At 37.0% G+C, this 27,946-nt stretch overlaps 2 protein-coding genes across 10 annotated transcripts in view; one reads left to right on the top strand and one right to left on the bottom strand.

The window, feature by feature from the left end:
* The window catches only part of LOC135794067 (glutamate receptor ionotropic, kainate 2-like), an 81,802-nt gene that overhangs the window by 21,469 nt on the left and 32,387 nt on the right, over positions 1-27,946 (bottom strand). For 6 of the 8 annotated variants that reach the window (XM_065305204.1, XM_065305205.1, XM_065305202.1 and 3 more), the window contains 2 exons: positions 24,403-24,438; positions 35-167 (listed from right to left, as the gene is read on the bottom strand). In XM_065305204.1, coding sequence (XP_065161276.1) covers positions 35-116 — 82 coding nt within the window. In that variant the 5' untranslated portion in view covers positions 117-167; positions 24,403-24,438. Of the gene's footprint in view, positions 1-34; positions 168-6,227; positions 6,345-13,630; positions 13,653-24,402; positions 24,439-27,946 lie in introns of those variants that run through there. The other 2 variants (XM_065305209.1, XM_065305207.1) reach the window with 2 other exon arrangements.
* Positions 20,016-27,946, top strand: part of LOC135794068 (glutamate receptor ionotropic, kainate 2) — an 81,086-nt gene continuing 73,155 nt past the window's right edge. For both annotated transcript variants that reach the window (XM_065305212.1, XM_065305211.1), the window contains exon 1: positions 20,016-20,327. The gene's annotated coding sequence lies outside the window, so the exon portion shown is untranslated. The remainder of the gene's footprint in view (positions 20,328-27,946) is intronic.

The raw sequence follows: 27,946 nt of genomic DNA, 5'->3' as shown, positions 1-27,946 counted from the left end.
AAAAGGTTTTTAGACGGATTATATTTCTACTTACCAATTTTAATAACCGGGGGTAGGGCGGCGGCGACCGCGAGCAGTCCGACGACCACCCCCAAAGCGGCCGCCCACCACCGCATGGCTCATGATGCGGTCGAAGACATCGCCAGCTGTCGATTCATGATCCCAATCTGCAAAAAAAAACAAAAATATTATTAGTATATTAAGTATCAAGTGCGCTGCTGCTGATTTGTTTGACTGACGGCGCATGCGTAAGCTCCACCCCATGACTAAAATACTTTAGTCACGGTTTTGGTCGCCCGTTGTTAAAGTACCACTTTTCGTGTCTCTTTTAAGATAGAAATAGAAAAAAATTATTATTTATACCCAAAAATACAAATTAAATACGGCTTAAATCGTAATAAAAAGCTCGCAGGCATGCAAGCGCATAATATACTCCTGAATGCTTTTTAATAAACACCCATTTCGCATTCATATGCAAAAATAAACCGCCGCAATGTGTCTCGTCGGTATTTTTCGCGTCGCAATTTAATCACAACACGACATAAATCTAACGCAGCGCGCGCTAATTGAATTCGTTGGACTGGCGTTGATGGGGTTGAAACAACGACGCGCATTTCAAATATTTTCATGCGTTTGTTTGTGTAGGGATGAGTTTTTTTTCCCTCGTGGTCAAATAAAATATGCCACGCAGAGTGCACTCCTTTCTGGCTGCGACTGTTTTACGACAAAAATTCTAAGATATTTGCTTTTTTGTGTAAAAAAAAACGGCGGGCACTTTTTGCTGAAAAAGACGATCACGTCCACGGCGACGACAATAGCGGGGCGCATCGGCGCCCCATAAAATCTAATAGCACCGCCGTCCGACGATTGCACCATGAGTTCATTCCGCCCTGTGGGTGCGTCCTGCGTTCCGCAGTTAGTTGCAAACGGAATGAATGCCTGAATGGAAATGGAATGGAAACGCTGCCGCGGCTGCTCACTTCGCCAGTGCGTGTGTGCGCGCACGAAAAAAAGCGAAAGCAGTTTTCCACCGAATGAAAAAAAAAACTATTATTAAGGAAAGCAAGTCCGAGAGACGATGAGGAAAATGAACAGGACGTGGTGGAGAATGCGCGCGCGGAGGTCATTGTCGTGCGACGATGCTGTGTGCTCGTTGTCTTCGCATCGTTTTCCTTTTCGTCTGCGCGTTTACGCTCACAGCGGAGATATTTATGCAATAAGTCGAATACGGAATCCGGTCGGCCGTAAATAATAAATGCTCTATTCTACTTTTCATCGGAACGCCGCCGGCGGCCATCTTTGACAACGGAAGGGGAAAACTTTTCATAACCCAACTTTTACATACTTGAGAAGTTATATGATTATTGGCGAAGTTGACTATAAAAACATTGGGAAATTTGCGAAGACACTTGGAATTTATCACTGAGAATCAAACATGAAACGTCATAACACGCGGTTTTAGGTGTCTTATAATTTTAAGTATATATGTAGATATATTTTTATTAGCAATTAACACTTGACATTTATTTAAGAGAAGGTTTTGAAATGTGCTTGGAGAAATCTCCTTCAATGTCACGATTTCAAATCTGTACGCTCAATATTATGTATATTAAACAGCCAACTCTCTGTCACACATGGTGTATGATGGTGCCATCTTTTAGAAAACGGCTAAACTGTTTTTCTTTTCAAAATTAAATGGAGGTTAGAATCGCAACAAATCGTTGATTTTGCTTAGCATTTTTTGCAGAAACAGGCAACCCAATCAACACCACACTTAGGGCATTTCTTTGTCTAGCTACAGTCTCCGAAAAAAAAAATTCCAGAGGAGAATCTGTTACAGTTTTTTAGAAAATTGCAAATAACTGTTATTTTTCCATCCAAAATATCGCATCATCAATATAGATCACCTCCTGATACATTAATACACCAAATTTCATAGTCAAATTTTGAGTGGTTTCAAAGATTAACATTTCCTTTTCCTTTTCGACGGCAAAAACAAAAAGGTGTTAAACTCCAAAACTACGCAAAACTAAATTTTGAAATTTGGCGGAACAATGCATCCGATTATGATCTACTACAAACTTTATTTTTGATGTGGTTTTATTCAATAGTTTTTGAATAAAATCCAAAACTCTATTAAATAAAAACTATAATATCTATAAAAACATAAAATGCAAAACATTTTAGCAAAACAATTCAAAAAACGCTTATTTTAGTTGCCCTGTTCTTTCTAAACCCTTTTCAATATGCGATTAACCAAAAAAAAATGCTTTTGTTTTCAAATCTCTATATTATCCATCCCTACTAGTCAACATGTTATCGCCAAAAAACCGGCGGCTTTTTCCATTTAACAAATTTCTTTATAGGTATCACAGGTTTTACAGGTTTACGGTTGTCGGAGCGATCTGCACGGATTATTAGGTCATCCACTTAGTTCTTTTCTCCACGCTAATAGCGACGTGGATGCTCGTAGGGGTGGAGGCCGTGCGATAAGATTAGAAAAGCACTGGCGGCTTCGGCGGCAGGTCGACGTCGCGACGCACTTACACTTTCCTCCGGAAAACTATAAAATATATTGCCCGGAATGCCGTAAATCTTGGCGCGAACACCGAAAGGGATAACAGTGTGCCTCCGATCCGGACCTAACCTACCAACTCACAACCAACAGTCGCATCGAAAACGCTTTCGAATGCGCATTCCAATTCGGGCTCAAGATGAAGAGATGAACGATAGAATAGAATAGCGAAAAAAGCAGCAGCCGAGAAACAACTTTACAAAAAAAAACCTGAACGAAAAAAAAATTGATCGCGTGCGGAAATCTAGAGAAAATCGGGGAAATAAAGAAATAGGTTTACGCTGGTTTTTCAGTGATATTTACATTTATATTCCTCTGGCTGAAAGCCGAAGAAAAAACGAGGAAAATCACTGCAAATTGAAGGAAATCGAAGAAGAAAGAATCAAGGTGTGTAACAAAACGCAAAGTCATTTCCTGATTGAGATTGCGATTGAAATGCCAGAAATTTTCTTCTATTTTTCCTCCTTTAAAAGAATATAAGGTTTAAAAAATGTAAACAACAATTAGAATTATAACACGTTCGCGTTATACGAGTATGGCTCATCAAAAGTTTGTTTAATGAAGGGCGAGCGATTAACTCAAGTCTTATCCGGGCGGCGGCGCGCAATTTGCAGTGACATTTTGACTTTTATTGTCAGAGAGTACTTATTACATTGTTCGCGGCGGTCTTTAACACCGCCGCCGACGCCCCGGTGGAGCGCCGCGGCAGGGAATTGTTATGCGCTCGGGGAAATTGCGAAAAGTTTCGAGACAAGTACAAGCCGCCAGTGGGGAAATATGAATAAAATCGGGATTAATTTATGTTGCAATTAAAACTCATCGTTGCCGTTTGCTAATCTCACGCGCGCTCTCAACAGTCTCAACATCTTAAGACGCAAGGCACTCTAGGGAGATTTGCGCACTTTAAATCTTTGATACTTTCGTCACACTTGATCCAAAAATTTTATTTATTTTCTCTAAATTTTGTTATTTTAGTTTTTACCTATTAAAATTTATACCCTAGTATTAAATTTCACCCCTCCTGTGTTGTGACCTTTGAGTTTAATAAATTTGACCAGCGCGGAAGCCGCAAACACGCGCCAAACTCGTGTTTGGTTTCGCTTGTTTTCGTTTCGTTTTGTAGCGCGTCGCGAAAACACCCCGGAAGTCGGGGGCATGGGTGACGGGGTGGTAAAGTGGATGGTGAATCCCTGTGCAATTCGTGTGCACTCTGTGGTTTGCGATATTGCACTTGCGATGCACTCAGAACTACGAGTAGCGATTAGCAACGCAAACAAACATCCTGAAGTTGTAATACCTACTAGAAATAATAATTAAAATGTATAAAACTGGAACAAGTATTTTTTACTTTTCGTTTTATATATGACTATTGTACAGAACTGTAATCCCGTAAAGTTAATTAATTTTGATTGCGTTTTTCATTTGTTATACATCATCGCGAATTAATAAACGACACGAATTCACGTCACGTCTCGCGTTTGCTCTTTCATATCTGTCCGAAATTTTCGGCTTGGTTTTCACACGTGCCCACACGTCCACACAACATTCCACTGGCATGTAGTATTAATTTTTTTGTGCCTAACCATAGACAATCTTTGTGTTCAGTATTGCGTTGAATTTTATATACATTCGATTACGTTATAGAGAAGTAAGTTATAGAGATGGTGTATATTTAGTTGCCTAACTTACAAACACATGACATAACCAATTTTAAATAATTAAATATAAGAAAATTTTGAGATTTTACGAAAATTCTCATCTGTTTAATCTGTCTAAAGCTGGTTATAAACTCAATTACTCTAGTAAAAATGCCGGAAAATTTTTTCCTGAAGTCTAAATATGAATTCTGCGTCGCTAAGTTGTATTCACTTGTGTTATGTTTAAATGATTTTCTTGTAACGCAACGTGCACCCCAACAAATTAGCTGAAAAATCGTGCTTAAGTTATAGAAATTTGCATTGCAATTTGTAGGGATGTTGGGATCATAATAACAACAATATTTCAAATGTTACCATCGATGTCATGTCTTTGAAAAATTATTCTAGCTCATAATTGCTTGAAATGAAAATATTTTTCGTCGTTATACAAAGAAATAGTAACATTGCATCGGAAAAAGTAATATAAAACAACGTTATAGGGAGATTTGTCGTTAAATCAAGTAACAATAAAGAAAAACTGTCAAAAAATTAAAATTAATTTGTTTGCTTTCATTTATCTTCTAGCTCTACAAAAAAGAAATATCTGGTAATCTGGTAATCTTATTGTCGTTTGCATTTTTGCATTCGTAAGTAGTTGTGCTTCCCGACATCTTGTAGCGAAAAAAGTCACCGAAGCAAAACACACAAATACGACTTATATTTTTTTATTCTCATCCAGTTTATCCAGTTAATTCTCCTACACACAGCCCGAACAATGAACGCGAATATGAAAGATATTCCAATTCTCATGTTATTATAGGATTTGCTATCTCCTCATGTTCTTATATCAGCTATATTTTATATTTTATTAATCTATTCAGGATTAATGTTTTTCTCCTTCTTGTTTGCGCTTGTCCGCCTCTCAGCGATTCGGATTCCAATTACAATTTTTCATAAGATTAAGACGTTTTCTTATTACTTACTAAAAATATTCGGCTTTTATCACGTTTTATTTCAACGAATTTAGTATATTAGTAATTCAATAAAGTTAATTTCCAAAGAAATAAACTTGTTATCTCTAATAGAGTCTGAAAGTATGACAGATTGTGGCGCAGTGCGATGATTGATGCCTTCTTTCTTATCATCGGCCACCCCCAGCTCTTATCTGCTCTCAGAGTGCCTTCGTAAATAAAACAGTGTATGCTTAACTTTAGGCAGAAATCAAATAAAAAAAGTTTCTGCTTGTTTTTGCCAAAAAATCAACTATTTTCAAAAAAATTTAAAATTTTCACAAAAAAAAGCAAAAAACGTGAAAACCCGAAGAAAATGCAAACAATTTCTTAGGGTTTACTTTATTTGACTTATTTTTATGCGCGAAAGGATCGCAAACGTTCGCAAAAACGACGTAAACAAATATTTATCTACGACTTCAACATCAACTCTCGTAGTGGAGCGTTCACATTTTCACTACACGCTTACATTAACATAAACATTTATTATTGACATTTCAACCCCGCCAGTAACTCCCACACTAATCAAACAGGAAGTATTGAAATTTATCCCATCACTAAACATTTTTTAAAATTCAAACATGCATAAAATTATTATGATTATCGAATTACTGGTTAGTTAATTAATTAATCGTGCTAATTCCCAAATAGCTAATTACAAATGACGATTGAATGTGGCGAGTGCGTGCAATTATTGCGAATCGGTGCGCAATGCGTCGCTTAACACATTATTACACTCCACACATGACGCCACATTGTTCCTGTGTTATCAAAACCGGAAGTAATATATGATCGACATGAACACGAACAATGTCTGTGTGTACATTCGGGAGCGGTAATTACTAGTTGCCAAACAATTTACAAGCGCATTACAAACAAGTCACAAACTAATTTCGTAAATCAACGCGTGTGAAAAAAACCCTGCATGATTGATGATAATATAATCTTGTTATAGTTTATAATTTAATACTAAATATAATTATATTTTTTGTGTTGTAAACTCACCGAAATTGATGTGTAGAACTGGAAGCCGCGAGTGTAACGTAAGTTTAGGCGCTCTTCACGAACGAGACGTTCATGACGTCAGCGCGATCGGCGTGCTACTGAAACCGCCGCCGTCGTGCCGCCACCGTTGGCAGAGTGTGGCGGCAGTGGCGGCGTTGGCTGCGCCGGCGCCCGCCGGTCCGAAAACCACGTGCACGCCACGAGCCAGCCGACTTAATTTATCGCCCGCTGTTTTCTGTTGTTGTTATTTCTCTGGTGACGGCAATGCCGGCGGTGGAGGCGGCCTAGCAGGCAATTCATCACAAAACGCACAGCGAATATTAAATATAAGATAACAATGAAACAAAGAAGGTGCTAAATATAATCAGGTAAGTAAAAATTAAGAAAATGAAACGAAACTAATTAATTTTAATTTCGTTTTTGTTTTGAAAAGATTTTAAATACAACTCTGGTGTTTTTCAGTCATTGGGTAAACATAAAAATAAAAATTTCCATTTTCATCGACTACGGATTGAAAGTTTTAGAGTTTAATGCATAGCGGAAACTATGCATCTTCTTTGCTTGCTTGTATCATCTATATTTAAATCACTGCCGTGTTATTGATTTTATTTTACACGAACAACATGAATTTCATATTAAAGTTTCACAAAATGGATTAAAACATAAATTTGTTTCACTATGGCACACGTGAGATTTACCGCATTAAAACGGAGAGAAACGTGACTAGTCGCGACGAATTCCGAGGATCAACTGACGATAGAAGACGAAAACAAGGTGATACGAATGCAGCAATGACAAAATCTATCGAAGGTGGTAAGATAGCAATACGTTTGATGTAAACAAAACAATTCCATTCAAATACGTCACGATTATCTTAAAATACGATTTTTAACTTGTAGTGTCGCAGAATAATGCAATAAAACATTATATTCATGTGTTAAATGTATAAAAAGTAATGTTTACAACTTTACCCACAATGTTTTCCACACTAGTAGTGAGTAATACTTAGTATATTACGTGTTAAAAATGCAAAACAAAATACATGCAACCAATTGTACACTCATAGCTTCATTTTAAACAAATCTATCAAAAGTTTTCAATATTTTAAGCAGAAATTTGAGAAATTTTCTAACATTTTCATTCTTTATACTTTGTAAAACATGAAAATGTACCTCATACTTTACTACGAAAACATTTCGCATTTCCGCGGCGCATCTGGATGTGATTCACGTGGAAAATCCTTGAAAACCCCAAAACATACAAAGAAAAGTACACATCTCAGTCACACTCAGCCACCAAACCGTCCATCTTACCAAAAAACGTAAACACAAAAATAAACACGTCTTTTCTATTTATTTTTGAACTTAATTTTTATGTAAATTCAAACGTCCTGTATTTAATTCCCGATTTATCTATAATAAATGCAAATGTACAACATAAGCGTGTGTAATTTGTGCGCGATGGGCCAACGATGAAGAACGCGACGATAAGATTCCGCCATTTTGATACAAGCACATCCTTTCCATCCTTCTATATGTATGTGTGTGTGAATGTAAAAATAGGTCAATGCATCGCATCGCATTTCATTCGCGTTCGGGTTTTTACCCGATTTTATTTATAGTCTAGTCTGCCGCCATCACAAAACTACCACAACCCATAACAAAATAAAAAAAAAAACAACCCTCTTTAAAGAAGATGTGTAAACTATTATTTTCAACGCACAACCAAAAAATATCGCGCCCCACCCACACATAATTGAGGAAGTCGAAAAGTTTGCAAGCACAAAACGACATCATTAAACTTGAAAATTTCGGAATTCAGTCGTAATGTGCGATAAACTTGACTACTCAACATAAATTATTAATTCAAATTGTTTTTCTTTGCGTCGCGCACCATTTTGTGATGTTTTACGCATAACCGTGATCCGCAACCGCAAAAACCGCATGTAATGTGTGCTGCATACAGTTGGGCGCATGCAGACGACATCTTGTATTGACATTTTTGACATTTACAAAATTTATTTCGATGCACACATAAAGTATAAATAAATCAGTTATTATTCTATCGAAAATTGGATTTATTTATGCTGCAATACCATTGGAAACACAAATGAAACCTTAAAATATCAAAAACTGCAATCGCTGCACGAATCACTGCAGTACTAACTAAAGAATCCTTAAAAACATTTAATCTTATTACTAACTGACGTGTTTCCATAGCTCAATGTATATTTGCACATAAAATCAAATTCTCTTTTCTGGTCTTGAAATAAAATTCTAAATTTTGACAGTTGAAACATAACCTAACCTGAGGGTTCGTTGACTGTGAGCCGTGCGCTCGTATAAATTTATGAAGCGAAATGTTTGCGAGTTTTGCAAGCGAATTGAGTTATAGTTGCGAACACCCCCGCCGGCGACTTTTCCGAATGCGTGCGCGCATCCTTCGCACTCGTCCTGAATACACTTATTCTTCATTGTTTTGACGAGTTTCAATCGGGCGCGCGCTCAGTTTCAGATACGGATTCAAATATTAACATTTCAAAACTACAACTAAAGCGCAAGTGATTCAAGTCTAATAATATATAACGATCCAAGTTTCGTAATTAATAAATTTTAACAATGCAATTAATTAAATTAATTCCGCCATCAGGCGCATCATTATTATTCGAGGTATTGCTTAATGAGGTCGGGCGGTAGATAATTTAATTTGTTGCAAGTGCACTGGGTAAATATACGAATGTAGGTATTGGTTTGTTGGGCGAATAAAGCGTAAGTAAATTTATGGGATTGTTGTTTACAGTTGGCGCAATGTGCGCAATGTTTTCAGGGTTATCTTGTTTGTTTGCCGATTGTTGGACGCCGGCGTCTCGCATTGCACAAGTAAATGAAGTGAGGAAGTGACCGGAAGCGAATGTCAAAGGGTAGACGCCGACGACGCGCCGAAAATATGAACTCCATTGAACGTAAATAAAAATGTTATACAGGGTGTTACAATCAGATTATTTCAATTTGTTACAAAAAGAAATAAATTGTAACACTCTGTATTATTTTTAGAGTAAATTTATGTATATTGATTCGATTGGATTCGTAAATTTGTAAATTTAATACAATAAGTATAAAGTGAGTATGATATTGCAAAATGGTTAAAATGATAAAAACGAAATAAAAATGAAGCGAAACGAGCCAGCGCGAGCAAAACGAACAAATTGAGCAAAACGGTGTAGACTATGAATGCGGAGGGTGGTCTGGGTTTGCCTTGGCCGGGCGCCAATCAACCAAAACCAACCCCCTGGCGGCGTGGGGTGGCGCTGAATCAAGTTTAAAACGAGATCAAAAAACGACTCAAAACTACAAAACCCATGGAAAAATATTAGAACTGAAAGATAACATTTCAATTAAATTAAATTTTCCCTCAAAATATACTACAAAAAACTAAATTATATTGAAAATAAAAAGATAAAAAATATAAAATAAAGTTAAGCAACCAAATTTACTTTTTCTACTTCCACCATTAAAACGTCACTTTTTTTCAAACTTTTAAGACACAAAAACTAGTGCCTTAAACACGGATAACCAAGGCCGTGACTAAAGTACTTTTATTGTGGTTAAAGTGTCGTTTAGCGCACTTGATACTTAATACATTATCAATCTCATTTTTATGAGTTCCTAGAAACTTCCATTGAAACTGACTTGAAATTTTGTTTGTTTTTTCCTTCTAAATTTTGTATTTTTCAAAAAATGGCTTGTAAATCACCGCCCACATCGTCCAGAAACGTCCTTCCATATATCATCGCGAGGCCTGGTGCTTGTGCTACATCTTATTTGTTTTGATTTATAATCGTCACCCCTCGCGTACAGCGCAGCAAAGCTTCGAGCTTTGGATGAGTTCCCAGTTCCTGGCGGGCGCTAATAAAATTGCGCGCTTTTCGAAACGCCATAAACGCACACTCGCAAACACACTCCTCACAATAAAAAATAAACTGTGTCACGTCATTCGTAACTACTTAAAATCATCATAAATTTTTCCAATACTCCACCAGCACGTTAGCAGTGCAGTAATTCAATTCAATTCGACAATATTCGGCGGTAATTTATTACAACGCACGCACGGTGATAAATTTTGCTGTTGTGTGTTTACATGTTTAGGGAGGCGAAATTTGCGCGGGCGCGATTATAATTACAATTAGTGACGTTTTAATTTGTTTTAATGAGTGTACGCGTAATTGCCAAAAAGTTGCCGTAAATGAGCGCGCATTATGCAAATCGCTCTAATGCTGTAATTGAAGAGAGCGATGCTGCATAAAATATTATATCTGCTGTTTGCCAAAATATTCGTAAGGGTGGAATAAGAGTGGTGGGTTAGTTGCGCGCGGCGTCAATAGATGTCGACGGCGGTATTGATTCAAGCGCACAGCTTTCAGACCTAGGAGTCTGAAAGCGCTCGACTGAAACTGAGATTTTTGCTGTTTTACTCAAAAACTATAAAAGATAGAGTAATAATTCTTTCAAAAATAGATTTAGGAATGAATTCTACTTATAAGTATAGCAAATTCAATTTGTTGAGAGTATTAGACAATTAAATATTCAACATTTTAATAAAATTATTGCAAAAAAGTAGAGAAAAACAAGGTTTTTGCGGTTTTACTAAAAAACTATAAAAGCTAGAATAATAATACTTTCAAAACAAGATTCAGGATTAAATTCTGCATGTAAATATATAAAAATTAATTAGTTGAGAAAATTAAATAATTAAATAATCACCGTTTTAATAAAATTTTAGAAAAAATGCTTGTTTTCAAAGAGGAAAATATACTTGTCATTAAAATAAACATAAATACAATGTTTAATTAACTCTAAATTAATACACAAAAGAATATTCAGTGTACCTTTCCTGGCATTCGCGTAATTCCTAATTTAAATTAATTTTCAACTTAAAATTGTTCAAATTTTACACTTAAACCCCTTGCAACCACAAATTCCAAAATGATTTATCCTTTACTTGACTCCACTTTAATGTATTTATCCGCGCGCGTTGTGTAACCTGTTCTGCAAATTGTGACAAAGTAAAAGTTTATAATTAATAGAAAACACAATAGGAAGCGAAAGCGACGAAAGCGTTCGCTGTGCGGCGCACGTATGCAGGATGCGAGCGAAGTCCTCGGAGAGCGGAAGTGGAAGCGCGCACACGCGGACAGAAATTTATTATATTTAATTATCACCTCCTCACCTGGCCGTAAATTACAGTCGCGCGGCGCGCGGTTTATAATCATGCGTGCTGCCAGATAATACAATGCGCAATTCATAACAGCAGTCAGCAAAAAGCACAAAAAGCTTCGTGCGGATAATTACGAGCGAGTTTATTAAATACGGATTAAGATAAACCAGACAAACAAACAAAATATTAAGATTTTGTAAGTTAAATATTCCAAAAATATTATTAATTTATTTTTCCTACTTCCAGCATTAAAATGCCACTTTTTCCACAGTTTCGAGACACGAAAAGTGGCACTTTAATCACGGGCGGCCAAAGCCGTGACTAAAGTACTTTATAAATACTGTTTAATAATTTTTTCGGCAGTTTTAATATCAAAAAATCAGTTATAAAATGGATTTATTTTTATTTTTTAAAATTTTTTTGTATAATTAATTATTAAATTTTAATTTTTTGCGCACAGGTATGCACGGTATGTTGATAAGTCCCTGGATAGACATTACCTATCCAGATTAATAGCAGCGTGTTTGCCCGTTGCCTATTTCGAGACCTTCAAGACGCAATAAATATTAAACGGGATGACTTTAATGCCGTTTTATGCGTTTGCCTTGCGAGTTCGGCTCTCATTGCTTGAAGAGGCTCTATTTCAAACTGTTCAAAATGCGCAGCCATTGAGTTTAATTATTTCCAACCGAAACTGCAATAACTACAAAACTAAAATGATTCCAAACATAAATCCAGCAGATATTAATCAAATTAATATTTTACATATTTACAAATGAAATAAAATTAAATTCAACACAAAATTCATCTCAACACCCTGTATATCAGTTATCTTGTTCATATTAAAATTGGTAAACGCAATTACCGCTACGTTTTATGAGTGCGCATAAATCCACCGTCAAAATGGTACATTCTTTATGTTTTCACGTTTTTATGGCTACAACATAGCTGATTAAAAATAAAACTGGTATTAAAGTCTAATATTTAACTACAGAATAATTTGACTAAAAAATAGTCGTGGTTTCTCCACGCCTAGGGTGAATGATTCTCAAAGAAGCGTAAGTGATTACTACATCTTAGAAGAAGTAAGTGTGGGTGGTGGTGCCACAGTCAAATAACATTAATCACTCACTCGCAGAACGAGAGCAGATGAAAAGATGCGGGGGCAAGACACCTTATGCGCGCGCGAACAAGTAATCTAATTAATTATTACCTTTCAGGGAAACGTTCCCAAAACATTAGCGAAGGTAAATTAAAGTGACATTAACTAAAAGTGGAGATAATACGATATTATTCATTTACTGTCATAAAGTTAACAATAAACTAAATCTATATTAATTAAACTAGTGAAATGAGTGATTTACACATTTTGTGTTTTGAAAATAAAATAAGTTTAAATTTTATTTTGTTTTGTTATCTTTATTTTCGCACGTAAAATAAAAGCCACCTCTGGAGATAAAATCATCGCACAAGTTTTGGTAATTTGCGGCTTTCGGCGATGCATTAATTTCATTTATTGCAGCCTATTCGTTTACAATTCGAGAGGCGATGACAAAGCCATTTTAACAGCGCGACGTTATTAAAGATAATCGCCTTTCTGCGGGGTGAGGCGGTGCGCGAACATAACTTTTCATTGCGGCGCATTGTCTCATCGATAAGTCGATATCTTATCGTGTTAAACAACCAAAAAGCTAAATAATAGGTATTATGTATCAAAATGCTGCTACTTCATTGCAGGTATTTTAACGTCAAATTCCGTAAAACCACAAAATGTTTAAAATTTGAGGGGTTTATATTAATTTCCTTGTTATAGCGTTACAGTTTCTCTGTGTAATAGCAAAAAATATTTTCATTTCTAGCAATTATGCTAGAATATTTTTTCGAAGACATGACATCGATGGTAACATTTGTAATATTGTTGTAATTATGATCCCAACATCCCTACAAATTGCAATGCAAATTTCTATAACTTAAGCACGATTTTTCAGCTAATTTGTTAGTGCACGCGTTGCGTTACTAGAAAATCATTTAAACATAATACACAAGTGAATACAACTGGAAAGGACGTGAATTCATATTTAGAATTGTGGTAATATTTGGCTTATTTATTTCTTTAAAAACATGTTTCTAAGTCACAAATTTAAATAATATGAATAGTAACGTACAATAGTCAAGAATGCAACACATACCAGTTTAATACAGCGTGCGAAGTTCACCGCCACGTGACAATCACTTTGGTGGTGCATCCAAACAAACAACACAACTGACTGATAAAGACAAAAAATTACACGACTACGTAAAGCCGCGTGCGACCTTACACCGACGTGGATCAGCACTCACTACCACCAACAAACTATTCATGACTGAATATACCAATTTATGAATACTAATATGTGAATACTAGCGCCACCTATACTCACGTTAAAGAATTATATTTAAGTAAGATGCAGCGCGTGAGCTCCCAAGGACACACGACCGACTCTACAATACAACAAAACATAACAAACAGAATTTTGATTAAATAATGTTTTCACGTAAATCATGAGTGACTTTATATAATAACGTATTACCTGCTGGAATAAATGAAAATACAAGACTAGAAATTGCATTATTCCAATAACATGAATTCATTCAAAGTTGTAATATAATATTATATCCGCAGCGGCATCGCAACTTTGATTGCAAAATTCAATACATATCTGGAGTACTCGTATACCCACATACCTGAAATCATCGATACGATAAAAATCCACCCACGCTGATATAAATCTCCTCCAAATACTCAAAATACAATATGTTTAAAATGTATCAACTTATTCCTACAAAAAAAACGCCTAGTTCTGTCTTATATTTTACTATTGACAGTTTAAGAATCATTTAAAAATAAATTCGACATTTATGTAATACGCACGCACGCACGCACGCACCTTTATTACCTTCCGCATACGTGCTCCTAATACAAACACTGCACCCAACCACCAATAGCAATCGCACACCCCATAACAACCCCCGGAGAGCTGCAAACTCCAAACAAAGTTACCACATCGCTGTACAAAAGTTCGATCAGGATTGCTATCGCAACGTATTGAATCTTTCACGTAACTATTCCTTACCAGCCACTACCCGTGCACTAAACTAAACTAATCCACAACCCTACTTGAATGTTTAACATTGTTTACCAAACTAGTTAAATGATTGATGATTTTTCTTTCTTATTCAATTTATGCAAAGTATAAAAATATTTAAACGCTCACGATATGGAAATCTGCTGTAGGGGGATGAAGGTGTCGTAAAACGTGCCACGTGTCGTGTGCCGTGCAAGCAAAACGGCGGGAATCGGCATCAAAACGACGCAGGCGACATAAAACGCACGAAACGAACCGAACACGCATCCTTAAAAGGACGATCGGGTAAGCGAGGAAAACCTTCGATATCATTTAATATCATTTGCTATCTTATATAATAATTTTATATCGACACGACAAATTTGACGTTAAAAGCAATTTTTATCGCGCGTTTTTATAGAAAATATTATTATTTAATCAACAACAGATAGGTAAATAGAATATTAAGTATCAAGTGCGCTAAGTGGCACTTTAACCACGTTTAGCGTGATTCTTATGCTATTTTTTCTACTTCCACGTTTAATTTTCGTATTTCTGTGACTAAAGTACTTTAGTCACGGCCTTGGCCATCCGTGATTAAAGTGCTACTTTTCATGCCTCAAAACCGTAGGAAAAGCGATACTTTAAAGGTGGAAGTAGAAAAAATATTATTATTTAATCAACAACAAAGAGGTAAATACTACATTAAGAATCAAGTGCGCTAAGTGGAACTTTAACAACGTCTAGCGTGATGCTTACGATATTATTTCTCCTTCCATTCGATATCCACTTTTAGTTTTTGTATTTCTGTGGCAAAAGTACTTTAGTCACGGCCGTGATTAAAGTACCACTTTCCGTGTCTAAAACCGTGGAAAAACTCACGATTTAAACGTGGAAGTAGAAAAAATATTATTATTTAATCAATAAAAAGAAAAAATTCAGAAAAGAAGAAGAAAAACGTTGAAAATGTGAAGTGAGAAGTAATTTGCTAATTTGTACCTCTTTGCCAGCAGGAAAAGTGAAGAGAATAACTACCCCCATTCTCTCATCCTCAAGCACATGATCCAAGAGCGTCGACGATTCCAACAAGTCACCGGGGTGCGCCTAGCCGAAACGATTCAACGCTTTCCACTTCATTTCGCTCTCACCCCGCCCCCGCCTTCCACCCTTAGCAACACACGGCTCTGTAGTGTCCTCAATTGCTTCCACTGTTTCCACCACCGGTACTCCTTACCTCCTACTACTCCTCCTCGTACACCTCCGACATCCTTAGAAAGCCTGCGAATGCTAATCGGCGTATTTAATCAGAAAAAATAATTTTCATTTCATTGGCGGCAGCGATGCGTAAAATCCGCAAATTAATCTATAAACCTTTTGTAATATTCCCTAATCTTGTATTCTAATTAAGTTCGCCGGCGTAATCTCGAGGCTAGAAAAGTGTGCGGACGTGTAAGGTGTAAACTATATGTATAACTGGATTTAAACTAGTGTGTGGGAATGATTACGCTCGTATAGTTAACCACATTACCAGCAACCAGTTGTGCATGCATGCATGCACATAGTGGAGGCTAGCGTTAACCTAACCTAACAAACTTAACCGATAGACAGGTGTGTGCAGTGCGCGCGTTAAGCAATGCGGGTTGCAGCGAGAAAATTAGATTCTCAGCTCAGCTGGGATAAAATTACACCGCGGGCTTTTGTAACGTTATAATTCAGCTATTTAAAATCGTAGAGTTTTGAGTAAACTGTCATTAAACAGAGAATTTAAAGCAGATTGTTTCTGCAAAAGATAAAATTTATAGCTGTGTTAGTTTTTATGTGGGCGCAATTAAAGTACTCAAAAGTAAAATCATCCATAACTCGGAAATTAAAAGTGATAAAAGAATAATTCCTTAATAAATCCGTAGATATCAATAAAATATTCAAAATGCTCTTAAAAATAAATAAAATAAATTTTACAGTTCATTAAAAAAGTTAAATTTCTGTTTTGTCCTTGACATCCTTCAGTGAACGGTAAATCTAGACCACCAGATGTACGCGTGTGCGTTTGTGAAATTTGTTGCTTTAATTAACTCTTCAATTTGACAAACACCGCTGCGCGCTGGGCGCACAGGGGGCGCGCAGTGATCCAAACCTGCACGCTCAGTTGGTCACGGACAATTCCCCATTTCCTTCACCCGCCACCCCTACCCCTGCCCCAGCCGCCGCATCCGATCCCCGACTTCTATTTCATTTCCATGCGATCTGGGTGTGCTGCTTGCCTTCCGTGTGCATCGGTCTGCTGAGTTTATTTAGTTTGGCTAATGCCGAACGAGGGATTGTTATCCTTCGCAATGAATGCGTCTCATAATCAAGCTCAACCAAAACGGCTCGAATAGTTACCGAGTTGCACAGACAATACTACAACCGACTACTCGCGTCCAAGTGGTGGTAGTAATGGCGGACAGTTGCTTTTGCTTTGATGTTTAGTTTGCAAACCCCGCCGACTGTAAACTCCCGCCGCAAATCATCGCATCGTCATAACAACTGTTCAAAATACTCGATATACGTGTAACCTCTCGCAATTTATTACTGCACGTGCGGAATTTTGCGCGCAAAAATGCGCGCTATGTAATATTTAGTTATGAATTTAATGTAATGTTGGTTGCATACTGATTTTTTTCCGCAATGAATTGCACGAACGTGCCTGCACCTAACCAAGCTCGTTACACGATATGTGCGCGCCGTTGCAGCCCTTTAAGGCGCCGCCGACCGTCGACCACAATCCTCAGTTCCGAAATAAATTCATTTCTGCGCTCGCGTACGCTCCGCTGATGATAATAAATACAACGAAAATAATGCGAATAATTTCGCGTAATGCAATGTCAAAATAATTTCTGCGGCAATGCAAAACAAAGTGGAATGCATGCAAATGCTTCGCGTATACGACAACTAGATGCGAATAGTTGTACGGCGATGGCATGGCGAGGCCGCCATTTTGTTTCTTTGCGTCGTTTTGCTTTCGCCTTCGGCCATGCGTGCATTACTGTACTGAATTTATACTTGCATTAGTAGTATTAATATGCGCGCGGACATTAAAAACGAACAAAAGCAAGACTACAGCAATGCACTATACGGAATTATTTTTAGTCGGACGAAAGGGACGAAAATTGTTTCAATTACGTATTATTTCTATAGTTTTAAATATTTTACTAATCAAATAAAATCAAATAACTTGAAATTTGAATTTAATTTTTATAATTCTTTTTTTTTTCTTGAAATAAAAATTAGAATTAGGAAATACCGGTACCAATATTGGTTTACCGGTATTTTTATTTTCCAAAACCGGTATTAATACCGGTATACCGGTATTTTTATTTCAAAAACCAATATTTTTCGATATTCAATTTTATTTTCAATAGTTCAATATTTAATTTATACTTATTTTTTTGGTAAAAACCGGTATACCGGTATTTTTTTGTTTCAAAACCCGGTATTAATACCGGTATTCCAGTTTTTCTTTGGCTCAAAAATTGAAATTTTTTAATTTTCAATATTCCTAATTGATTTATTAAATAATTTTATAAATACCGGTATTACCAATACCGGTTTTGAAGTAAAATTCGCATTCCTAGTAAAAACCCCCAAAGTGCACCCGCGAATGTATAAATTACCCCATGTAATAAAGCCGTGACAATCCAATAACGCTGGGGTGTCGATGTGCCCGCTTGTAATAACAACCAATAACGCCATTGTGCGACCACCCCGGGGGGCTTCAAGAGGTATCCAACGCGTGTCGCCGCCACCGCCGACGTCTGATTGCGACGGGGGCTGACGACGATCGTGACCATCGCAATGCGGTCGCCGCTCGCCCGCCCGCCCGCTTTGCAACAATATTATCACTCTACCATCGTGGATGGGTGCAGAGAGCTCTGCTTCTAAGGCTTCCCCGCCTTCCTTCGCTAGCATACAAACACGAGAGCAGTACCCAAAGGCTGGAGTGGGGGTAGTCTCACTTGCAATGTCCGCAAAGTGTGAGCGCGTTAGTTGCTAATCTACCGCATCGAACTTAATTAAACGTAATTGAATGCAAATCTAATTAATTTAGCAAATCCATTACTCGAAATTATCACCCATACGATTTCTCTACCTTTGAATTAAATGAAATAAATTGTAATGTATACTTTTGCTTTATGTCAAGAGTGTTGTTGCAGTTGTTGTTGTGGTGAAAGTGGAAAGTGGAAAATGGAAGGAAAGACGACATTCGTTGAGTATGATTTACGGCGTCCTCCACATCCGCGTCGGGCGCGTACAGTTGGTTACACAACATTTAATTTGTATTGTATTAATTTACAACATAAATATCAACAAAAGGTAGGCAACCAAACACACAAATACAAATACGCAGTTTATTGCATTTTCTTTTGATCTTTTTCAAATGTGTATTTGTTCATCAGCATTATAAAGCAGCGCGTATAAAATACACTCGCAGGTTTAATTACGCCGGCTGTTAATTAACGCCAAACATATTTAACAACCCTTTAAATATCCCCACTTATATTTAAATCAACTGCAAAAAAATGTTCAATTTCTTTTTTTGCGGCGTTGTTATTTTGAAAATGTTCAAATTCCATTACGCATTGTAATCACGGTTCATTATGTGAATTCATTAATTTAACGAGCCAGCGCAATAAATCCTCGTCGACATCCTTCCGCCCACCACTAGCAGAGACGCACCCTTTTGCTTGAGGAGAACATAATCTTCTGCGCGCACTTCCAGCTCATTTGTTTTAACAACAATCGCAACAACAATTGCAATATGATGAAGACGTGAACTTGCGCAGACAAAAGTACGTAATACATTATGCACATTATGCAGTGACTCGTGAAGAGTCATGCTCGGCGCGCACGCCGCACGGATGGCCTGAATGGTAATGTCACAGTTGGTTTATTGTCGCTTTTCTGCGCGGATGGAGACAGCGCGGTGAAAGCGCGAGAGATGATTTCATTCGGGGAAGACTAAGATGATGTTGTTGGCGTGTTTTCATCGCGCCAACCAACAATATACGCGTACATATTTCATTCAAAGTGCAAAAGTATCACGGGATGTGGGATATTATCATAAGGTGACGAAGTGCATACAATCTAATGCCAAACAACAAGTCGCAAATGCAATTTTAACTATTTTCATTAATTAAACTCCTTTAAAATTAAAATTTTTCAACAAAAAGTATCCTATGTTTTATTCTAATGTCTAATCTATAATATTCCTAAATTTCATTAAATTTACTCAAATAGTTTTTGTTTTATCAAAGCACAAACAAACAATAAATAAATTTTATCGCAAAAAACTTTAAAAAACTAAAAATCAAAACTATAATAATAATTGGTCCGTGTGTTGAAGAACCGGTTTGTGCGTCGTCGCACGACTGCCACCGTGGCGGGTGCCGCCGCCGCCGCCGCCAGCAACCCGCCGTCAGTGGCACTCGGGCGTCGGGCGCGTGATCATCGTCGGCGCGGTGCGGTTCGGATCGGTGAGTGGTGCGCGCGCGGAAGACGCGAAGTGTGCGTGTGAGGCTGGTGATGGCTTGCTGGCCGCCCCGCAACCGCCGCCTCTGAAGCAGCAGCAGCAGCAGCAGCAGCGAAAAGGCAGCAAACTCGAGACGTTCGCTAAACGCAAGTCTCAAACTCGTTAACTTTAACGTCGTCGCCGGCGTTGTTGTTCAGTGTGTCTTCGTGGTGCGCGTTTATAGTTCGGCGCGTGGTGTGTTCATTAGAGGGTTAATGTGCATTAATTATTTAGGTAAATTATGCGTAAATACTACACACCCACACAACATCTTTCACTTTAAACTCATTACATTAAATTCTACCAAAATTCTCTGAATATGTTTTTATTAATTGTATAATTATTATGTAATTTATTAATTTCGTATTTGAAACTCATGAAAAAACTTTCGAAAAATTCATTGAGCGTCAATTTATGCAATGCGAAAAACAGCCCTCATCACGTCGAAGGGAGAGTTCGGTTTGTTCGCGTCGGCGGCAACTTTTTCCGGACGCGCCGCCGCAAATTTTATGCAAAAACAATACGCGCACCAAGTTTCTAATTAGATTTCGCAGCGCCGTTTTTGCATTCGCGTGTATTTCGTATTATTTTGTGGAAGCGGCACCCCTTTTGTACAACCACCTAGCTGGCGAGTGTAGAGTGTATTGTATGAAGACGCAATGGAAAACTCACGACTCAAAAAGCTCAAAGCTTTGGCACACTTGGGACTGTGTGGAGTCATTGTATTGAAACGTACCTACATACGTTTTTATTTGACTTTCAAATATTAAAAGCTAGGTTAGGTTGGGTTGGGGTGGATGAAAGTAAAACATGTTTATAACTGTGGTGGGTATTTCATCAAATTTGACTTAAAGCGCTTATTCTTGTACTTTCTGTGTGAATTATTAACCGGTTGCAAAGTTTGCTACGTTTCGATTTTGAAACAACTCACCATTCATCATCTTCAAGCATTTGGAATCTTAATGCAAGATGGGAGAATACAATTGCGTAAATAATTCAATCGAAACAAATTAAATAATTTTTGATAAATTTTTTATAAGTATATTATAATTATTTTTTAATTGTTATTTGGGGCTGAGAGAAAAGAAACAATTTAAAAATGAAAAAAAAAAGTTTGAGAAAAGTGTAAAAAGGCTAAGTTTGTTTATAAATATATAAATATTCATAGTCACCTTATGAATAATTCATCTTCTGTTGTGTTAATGTGAAAACATTAAATATTTTGCAATTGTGCAAATAATCAGATGCAAATTTAATAATTTTTGGATAATTTTCCAATAAATCAGTATATTAACATTAATAAATGTATTCTAAAATTAATTACTGACTAAATTAAATTCTATTTTGTTATTTTGATCATATACTTTTTATATATATTTTTTTTCTAATACTTTTTAAATAAGTTATTAAACCATGAAATCCCCAATATCGTTGGTTACTTACGTCAAATGAAATAAAATCATCGCAAAATATAAACTTTTGTTCCGTTATTTATTATTTTTCTAAACCAACAAAAAATGAATTTAATGAATCAAAAGTTAAAAAATGTTTGTTTTTGCTATATAAATTTTGAATCATTTAATCACCTATTATGTTAAATATTTTATTTCACGCAAAACAGTCAGCTACTCCAATGTTTTGAGTTGCCGTACACGAACCGAACATAATACTACACCCATATCATTTGAACTATTAAAATGCCAAACTGAAATTTGTGTACCTATTTGATAATCTCCTTTGCTCTATAGAAATATTGCCTCGCAGCAATTTAATTCATTAATTATAACAACCGAGGTTCACAATTATTTTTAGATTAATTTTAAAGCATCAATATATGCACAATAATGATTAAATTATTAATACAGGATTACTAATTTCAAACAAAGTGACTCTGTTTAAATATAAATTTTGCAATTATTAATATCATAATTTCAATTTTCACCAAAATAAATAAATAATAAATTGTATATTAATTCATTGCCAAAATTTTCAATGTACCTAACGGAAAATTGAAAAGGCGAATAATTTGCGCAAAAGAATTCGCAGACTTTCGTTGCAAACAAAGACAATTATAAACCACTTCGGGTAAAGTGGTGTCTTGGGGCTGGGAAGCGGACATAATTTGCAACTCGAACAAATTTCGAATGAAACACGAGCTCAAAAAACGTTCAATTTGAATTATCTTCTATTAGCTACATGTTCAACTGTCAAATATGAAAATAATAAAAAAGAAAACATAAATTTTAATTTAATTTTAATTTTTCCTAAACTTAAATTTAGGTACATTAAAATATAAAATTCTAATTAATTAATTTTTTATTCGGCGCATAAAACAGTAATTCACGTTTTTATTTAGTTATAACAACTATCTTGTAAAAATTTCATTCGTTTGAATTAATTACTAAAAATTTTAACGTTTTTAAGCGTTTTTTAACGTGAAAACGCGAATTTAATCACAAAAATCTATGTGCTAGTTAAAAATAATGATTTTTATCATCTTTTAATTTTTTTAGAACCCTGACAAAAATTAAAATTTATTTTTAAAATCTAAATTTAATGCTTTGTTGACTTAACAAAATAAATACACACACGGAAAATTGTGGTGTGTTCAAGTAAGACGATTGCTTTCCTTGTTTTTCGTCACGCATGAGTTAAAACAATCGACATGAACCACACGCGAAGCAAGAAAAAAAAACTCAAAAAAAAGAAAACTTTCACCCCGCGATTTTCATCTCGTATACGCCGATCTATAAACTTGCGTTCGAGGGTAATACACAAAGAAATATGTTTCTATTATCTTTGCTTATTGTGCGCCGAGAATGAAAAATTGATACAAACTTTTTTCATCTTTCCGTTCGCGCTCGATTGTTACACCACCACCGCCCGCATCTATCCATAACCAAAAAGTGTACGAAAAGCTCTTTCACATACGCCGAAAAAAAAATCAATCTTTCTCTTTCATCGCTCAACTTGTAACTCACCCCTTCAAAAACCCACGGCGAGAACTTAGTCTATGACTATGACTTATCGGCGCCGAATTAATTATTCGCCGCCATTGTTTACACGCGTAGCAAACACATGAAATGATGGTTTGAGCTTTTGCGTCGGAGCTTTCACTCGCAAAAAATGATATCAAAAGAAATGATTTGATGGCGCGCTCGCGCGCTGTGCTGCCACAAACGACACAAATGACACCTCCAGACCTGCGCGCCCCTGTCGATAATAACTTCTTCTCTCTGAGAGCCAGCAGGGTGACAACCTCTTTGTTGTCCAAAGCCAGCGGAGCGCGAACGTAAATTGCAATCGTATGATGCGTGCACAAAGTTTTTCTTTCTTTGAAAAAACTTTATTTTTGTTTTTATCATATGCAACCAAACACACACGTTACACTTATTTTTAAAATTATGCTATGCAACCCAACACACACACATTGAATATTTAGCATTAAAATGATAAGTGTTTGTTGATTCAAACAATAACACGCAGTGCGCGACTTGATATAATGAATAATTTACATCTCGGAATAGCACATTTGCTTAAGCAATGATTTAATATTCATGTATTCGGAAGACGGGTCTAACTATCTCGGACCTGCGAGTCCCAAATCCGCAGGCAACCAAGTATACACTCAGCCCGCGCCGCACGCAACCCAAGCAACAGTAACGCGCGCGCCCTTCAAACAACAAAACACTCTCCAAAGCTTTGAAAGCTTCGCGCAACACAACGCACAAAATACAGCGCACAACAGAGCTTTAAAGATATTAAAGATATTGAGACATGAAAGTTTGTATTTTGTGCGTAAATTGTTTCGCAATGCGACAAAAGCGAAACAATTCATTATTATCATCAACATCATCATCATCATCATGATCATGAACAACATCAAAAGAGAGAAGGAAGAGTTTTAAAACAAGTTTAGTGCAACGCGCGCGCTTCGTGCCAAATCTCATCCATCTTCGTCACGTTCGAGCGCCATCTTTGAACGGAGATTATAGATTGCCGATTAGCGCCGCGTGTGTGCGGCTTTTGTTCTCTCGTTTCGAGCACTTCATTAAGTTGCGCTAAATTCCGACACGTGCGAATATCGCGCGCACTAACTTTTAGTTCGGCGTGTCAGTGCGACTAATTTATACCGCGCGCACCTCGATTCCCAATTGGGCGAGTTTTCTCAGCCTCATTAAAAACACATTCGTTCGCTTAATTAAGTTTGCAAAATAAGCATTCACGCGTGTTCGAAACTATTTTCCGTACAACAATTTATCATTTTCGTAAATTCCGCAACGCAAAATTATTTTAAAAATTAACTTACCTAAATATTCATTCACTAAACTTGATAAATCATCATCTGAAACAAAAAAAAAGACAAATTTAATTTATAGGCAACCAAATATACAATACAAAAAGTTTTCCCTAAAAACTAAAACGAATTATGCTTGGAGCACGTCGTCATTAGATCGGCGGCGAAGCGATCGACGCGATTAACGAGATTAAACTAGTGAAATCTAAACTTCCGACTGCTGACTTCCGGTTTCCGACTTGCCGGGCGCCGCTCGGATGCATCCCTGGCTCGTCTTTCATCTTTGCGCTTTTCTTCGTTGCGAGCGAAGCGCATCGCGTCCGTAATGACATTACTGGCAATCTCCTTCATCCCTCCTCGCTCGATCGAGACATATCTCGTTTCGGCGCCATCCCCCCACCCCTAGCTATCGTGCTATCAATTAATCCAGTTATGGAGGTAGTGAACTCTCAATATGCCTCGGATGCAACAAGCCCACTGAGCGCTAGCTGGTAATTTGCGTGTAATTTACGCTCATTTGTCCAGATTTTCTATTCATCACCGCAAAAATGATCAAATTTTATTTTTAGTATAATAGCCGATTTAGGGACAAACAATTTTCTTATAAAATATTTTGATCAAACTTTTACCGTATATACACGTATTATGATAGGTAATAAGATTTAATGTAAGTCGAAAATTGTTTGAAGCGCTTCATGAGCCAGTGAAATAAAAATGTCCGTCGTGAATAATGCAGGAGGCGGCAGAAGAGGCCATTTCATATGCTAATGGTTTAAGAAAGCAAAACCCTGAATTTTGAGCAGCGCGCTTGGCTAGAAAAAAGTATTTTTGGAAAAATAAAAGGGAATAGAATATGAACCGATGTAAAACTGCAAAAGCGCAAAAACACCAAGTTTCTTTTGTTTGCCTTCCGGGTGATGGCGGTGGCGGCGGGCGGCGGTGGAGAAAGTTGGCGCGTCCCTGGACGCGGTTTTGTGCATATTCTTTCGAATCCCAAACGCCACTTGTTCGGCACGTGCCAAGACAAGCCAAAGAGCGGAAATGTTTGATCTTCAGCGTTTGCTCAGCGTTGGTTTAGTTTGTTGACCAAATAAAAGATCATCACCTTTAAAAAGTTAAAGGTTCGAAAAAAGTTATACTTCCGGTTAATTATTTGTTTTGACGTGCCAATGCTTTGAGTTGCGGTATAAAAACCGAACATAGCTATTTATGAAGGTTTTCTGTTTTTTCAATGAAATTTAGACATTTTAAGGTTACGAATGTAGTAAAATGACATAACCGCAATGAAATTAACCAGAAAAAAAGCGTAAGAACCCGCAAAGTGAGTATTCCTTTCATCTTTTCCATGTTTTACAAAATTTAAGTCATGTGTAAAGCATTTCGAAGGCTGTGATGAAAATTAATTTCCGTGCTGCGCTTTCTGCGCGAGCTTTTGTCGCGCGGTCGAGGGGCGGAAGGTGCAGTGCGCCGGAATGACGATCACGTAATGTCGTAAACGAAAATTGCGCGCCGGTAAACGGTACAAACACAATGGGGCACTGCCGGTGCGGCGGCGGCGGCCGAAGACATAAACGGGCAAGAAAACGTGTAGGAAATGCCGTCAAACGGCGCAAGAAAAACGTGTGCGAAACGAGCGCGCAATTGATGCAAAATTATTCGCGAATTCCGATTTTAGAATTTTCCAACAAATAGATACGGGAAAAATAGTCAACAAAAATTATTGTTGAAATGTTCAAAGTGCGCACAGGCAAGCAAAGAGAGCTCAATGGGTGTGGAAAGCTGAAAAGCTCAAAGCTCGTGCGAGGCGCGTCGCGTGCCATTTTGCGAACATCACTGAATAGTTTACGCCCCTGAGTGGAAAAGTTTGTCGCCAGTCGTCATTGATCACCGCCAGTTGCGGAGTGGGCTTAATTTCGGAAAAACTTTCGCGCACGTTTTCCCACTTTTGCTCCTGTGGCTTTAAGTTGAAAAATATTCTAATGCACCTCTCGCCGTGGGGGCTTTTCGCGCCTACTTAACATAATGCGCGGCGAAATCGTCCGGGAAATCACCTGCAAACTTTCGAAAATCTCCTAAATATCAGCGCAAAAACAAAAAATCAAAATTTAAAAATAGAATAAATACTTAGTTAACAATACTACCTAAGTATACAAGGAATAAAAAAAATGACTAAAATTTGAGATTTTACGCGATTTGGCACCTGTTTAATTTTTTGTAAGCTGGTTATACACTCAATTATTTTAGTAAAAATGCCAGTAAATATTTCCTGAAGTCTAAATATGAATTCCGCGTGGCTCAGTTGTATTCACTTGTGTTATGTTTAAATGATTTTCTAGTAACGCAACGTGCACCCCAACAAATTAGCTGAAAAATCGTGCTTAAGTTATAGAAATTTGCATTGCAATTTGTAGAGATATTGGGATCATAATTACAACAATATTTCAAACTAGCTTTAACCCGCGGCTTCGCTCGCGAATATCTAAAATGTTGAAGTTGCTTCCGTACGCGTCTGTAGTCACAGAAGAAGTAACAATGAAGTAGAATGGCGGGAAGTTTAAAATGGCTGAAAGTATAGTCTATGGAAGTATAGTGTACAGTCTCCATAGTGTAGTCAATTGGATTTGATGTTGACGTAGCTGTCGGTAATAGAGTGTGATAATACAGTGTGATGGTACTATAGTACTTAGGTTTGAGCTTCATTGCTGGAATGCTAGATGGCGTTAAAGTAGTCAAATAGCCAGATGCAGAGGTATTATTGGCTAAACTATTTCTTTATTTTATTTAAAAAATAATTTTTTTATTAAATAAATAGTAGCCTATAACCATTCGGGGACCTCTAAGAATATGTGTACAAATTTCCATGATGATGTGTTAAGTAGTTTTTGCGTGAAAGTGTAACAAACATCAGGACTTTCGCATTTAGGTATAATATTAGTAGGGATGTTACCATCGATGCTATGTCTTTGACAACAAATGCTAGATCATAATTGCTAGAAATGAAAATATTTTTTGTCGTTACACAGAGAAACTGTAACGCTACAACAAGAAAATTAATAAAAACCAATCAAATTGTACAAATTTCGCCATTAAACGAGTTTTTTACTAATCTACAGCAATAAACCCAAATCGATATACTTTAAATGTTAGATGTTATCCATTGGCATCAATTGCCCGAATTGTTTGTCAGACGTGCCACGCCGAGTGAATAATACATCCGGATTCGCCCATTCCGCAGCCACCGATGCAGGAGCAACGCTCTGCGGTAATGTCATAGCTGCAGACATTTCTGGGTTGCAATGAAATATTCACAACCAAATCAAAAACCAGCGCCAAAAATCCTATACATTATCATATCCCCGACGCAAATATTAATTAATAAGCAAAATATTAATATTTATGAATGGCAAGAGTCAATATTCATTATAAAGATTAAAATCAGAGTTGCGTGAGGCTAAACGAGTTAATTTCTGTCAGCGTAGCATGTTTACGCACGAAAACCTCGCAGTGCGCCGCGCACACTACCCTAACCTCAATCTCGTTTCGGTCGCAATTAATT

The sequence above is a fragment of the Atheta coriaria genome, unplaced genomic scaffold (genome assembly GCF_025399875.1).
Source record: "Atheta coriaria isolate IRGN ID8LTWV9N9 unplaced genomic scaffold, Caltech_Dcor_3.1 hic_scaffold_6_pilon, whole genome shotgun sequence".
Taxonomy (NCBI): domain Eukaryota; kingdom Metazoa; phylum Arthropoda; class Insecta; order Coleoptera; family Staphylinidae; genus Dalotia; species Dalotia coriaria.
Note: the sequence above shows the minus strand (reverse complement) of the source record. Positions and strands in the feature narration are given on the sequence as shown.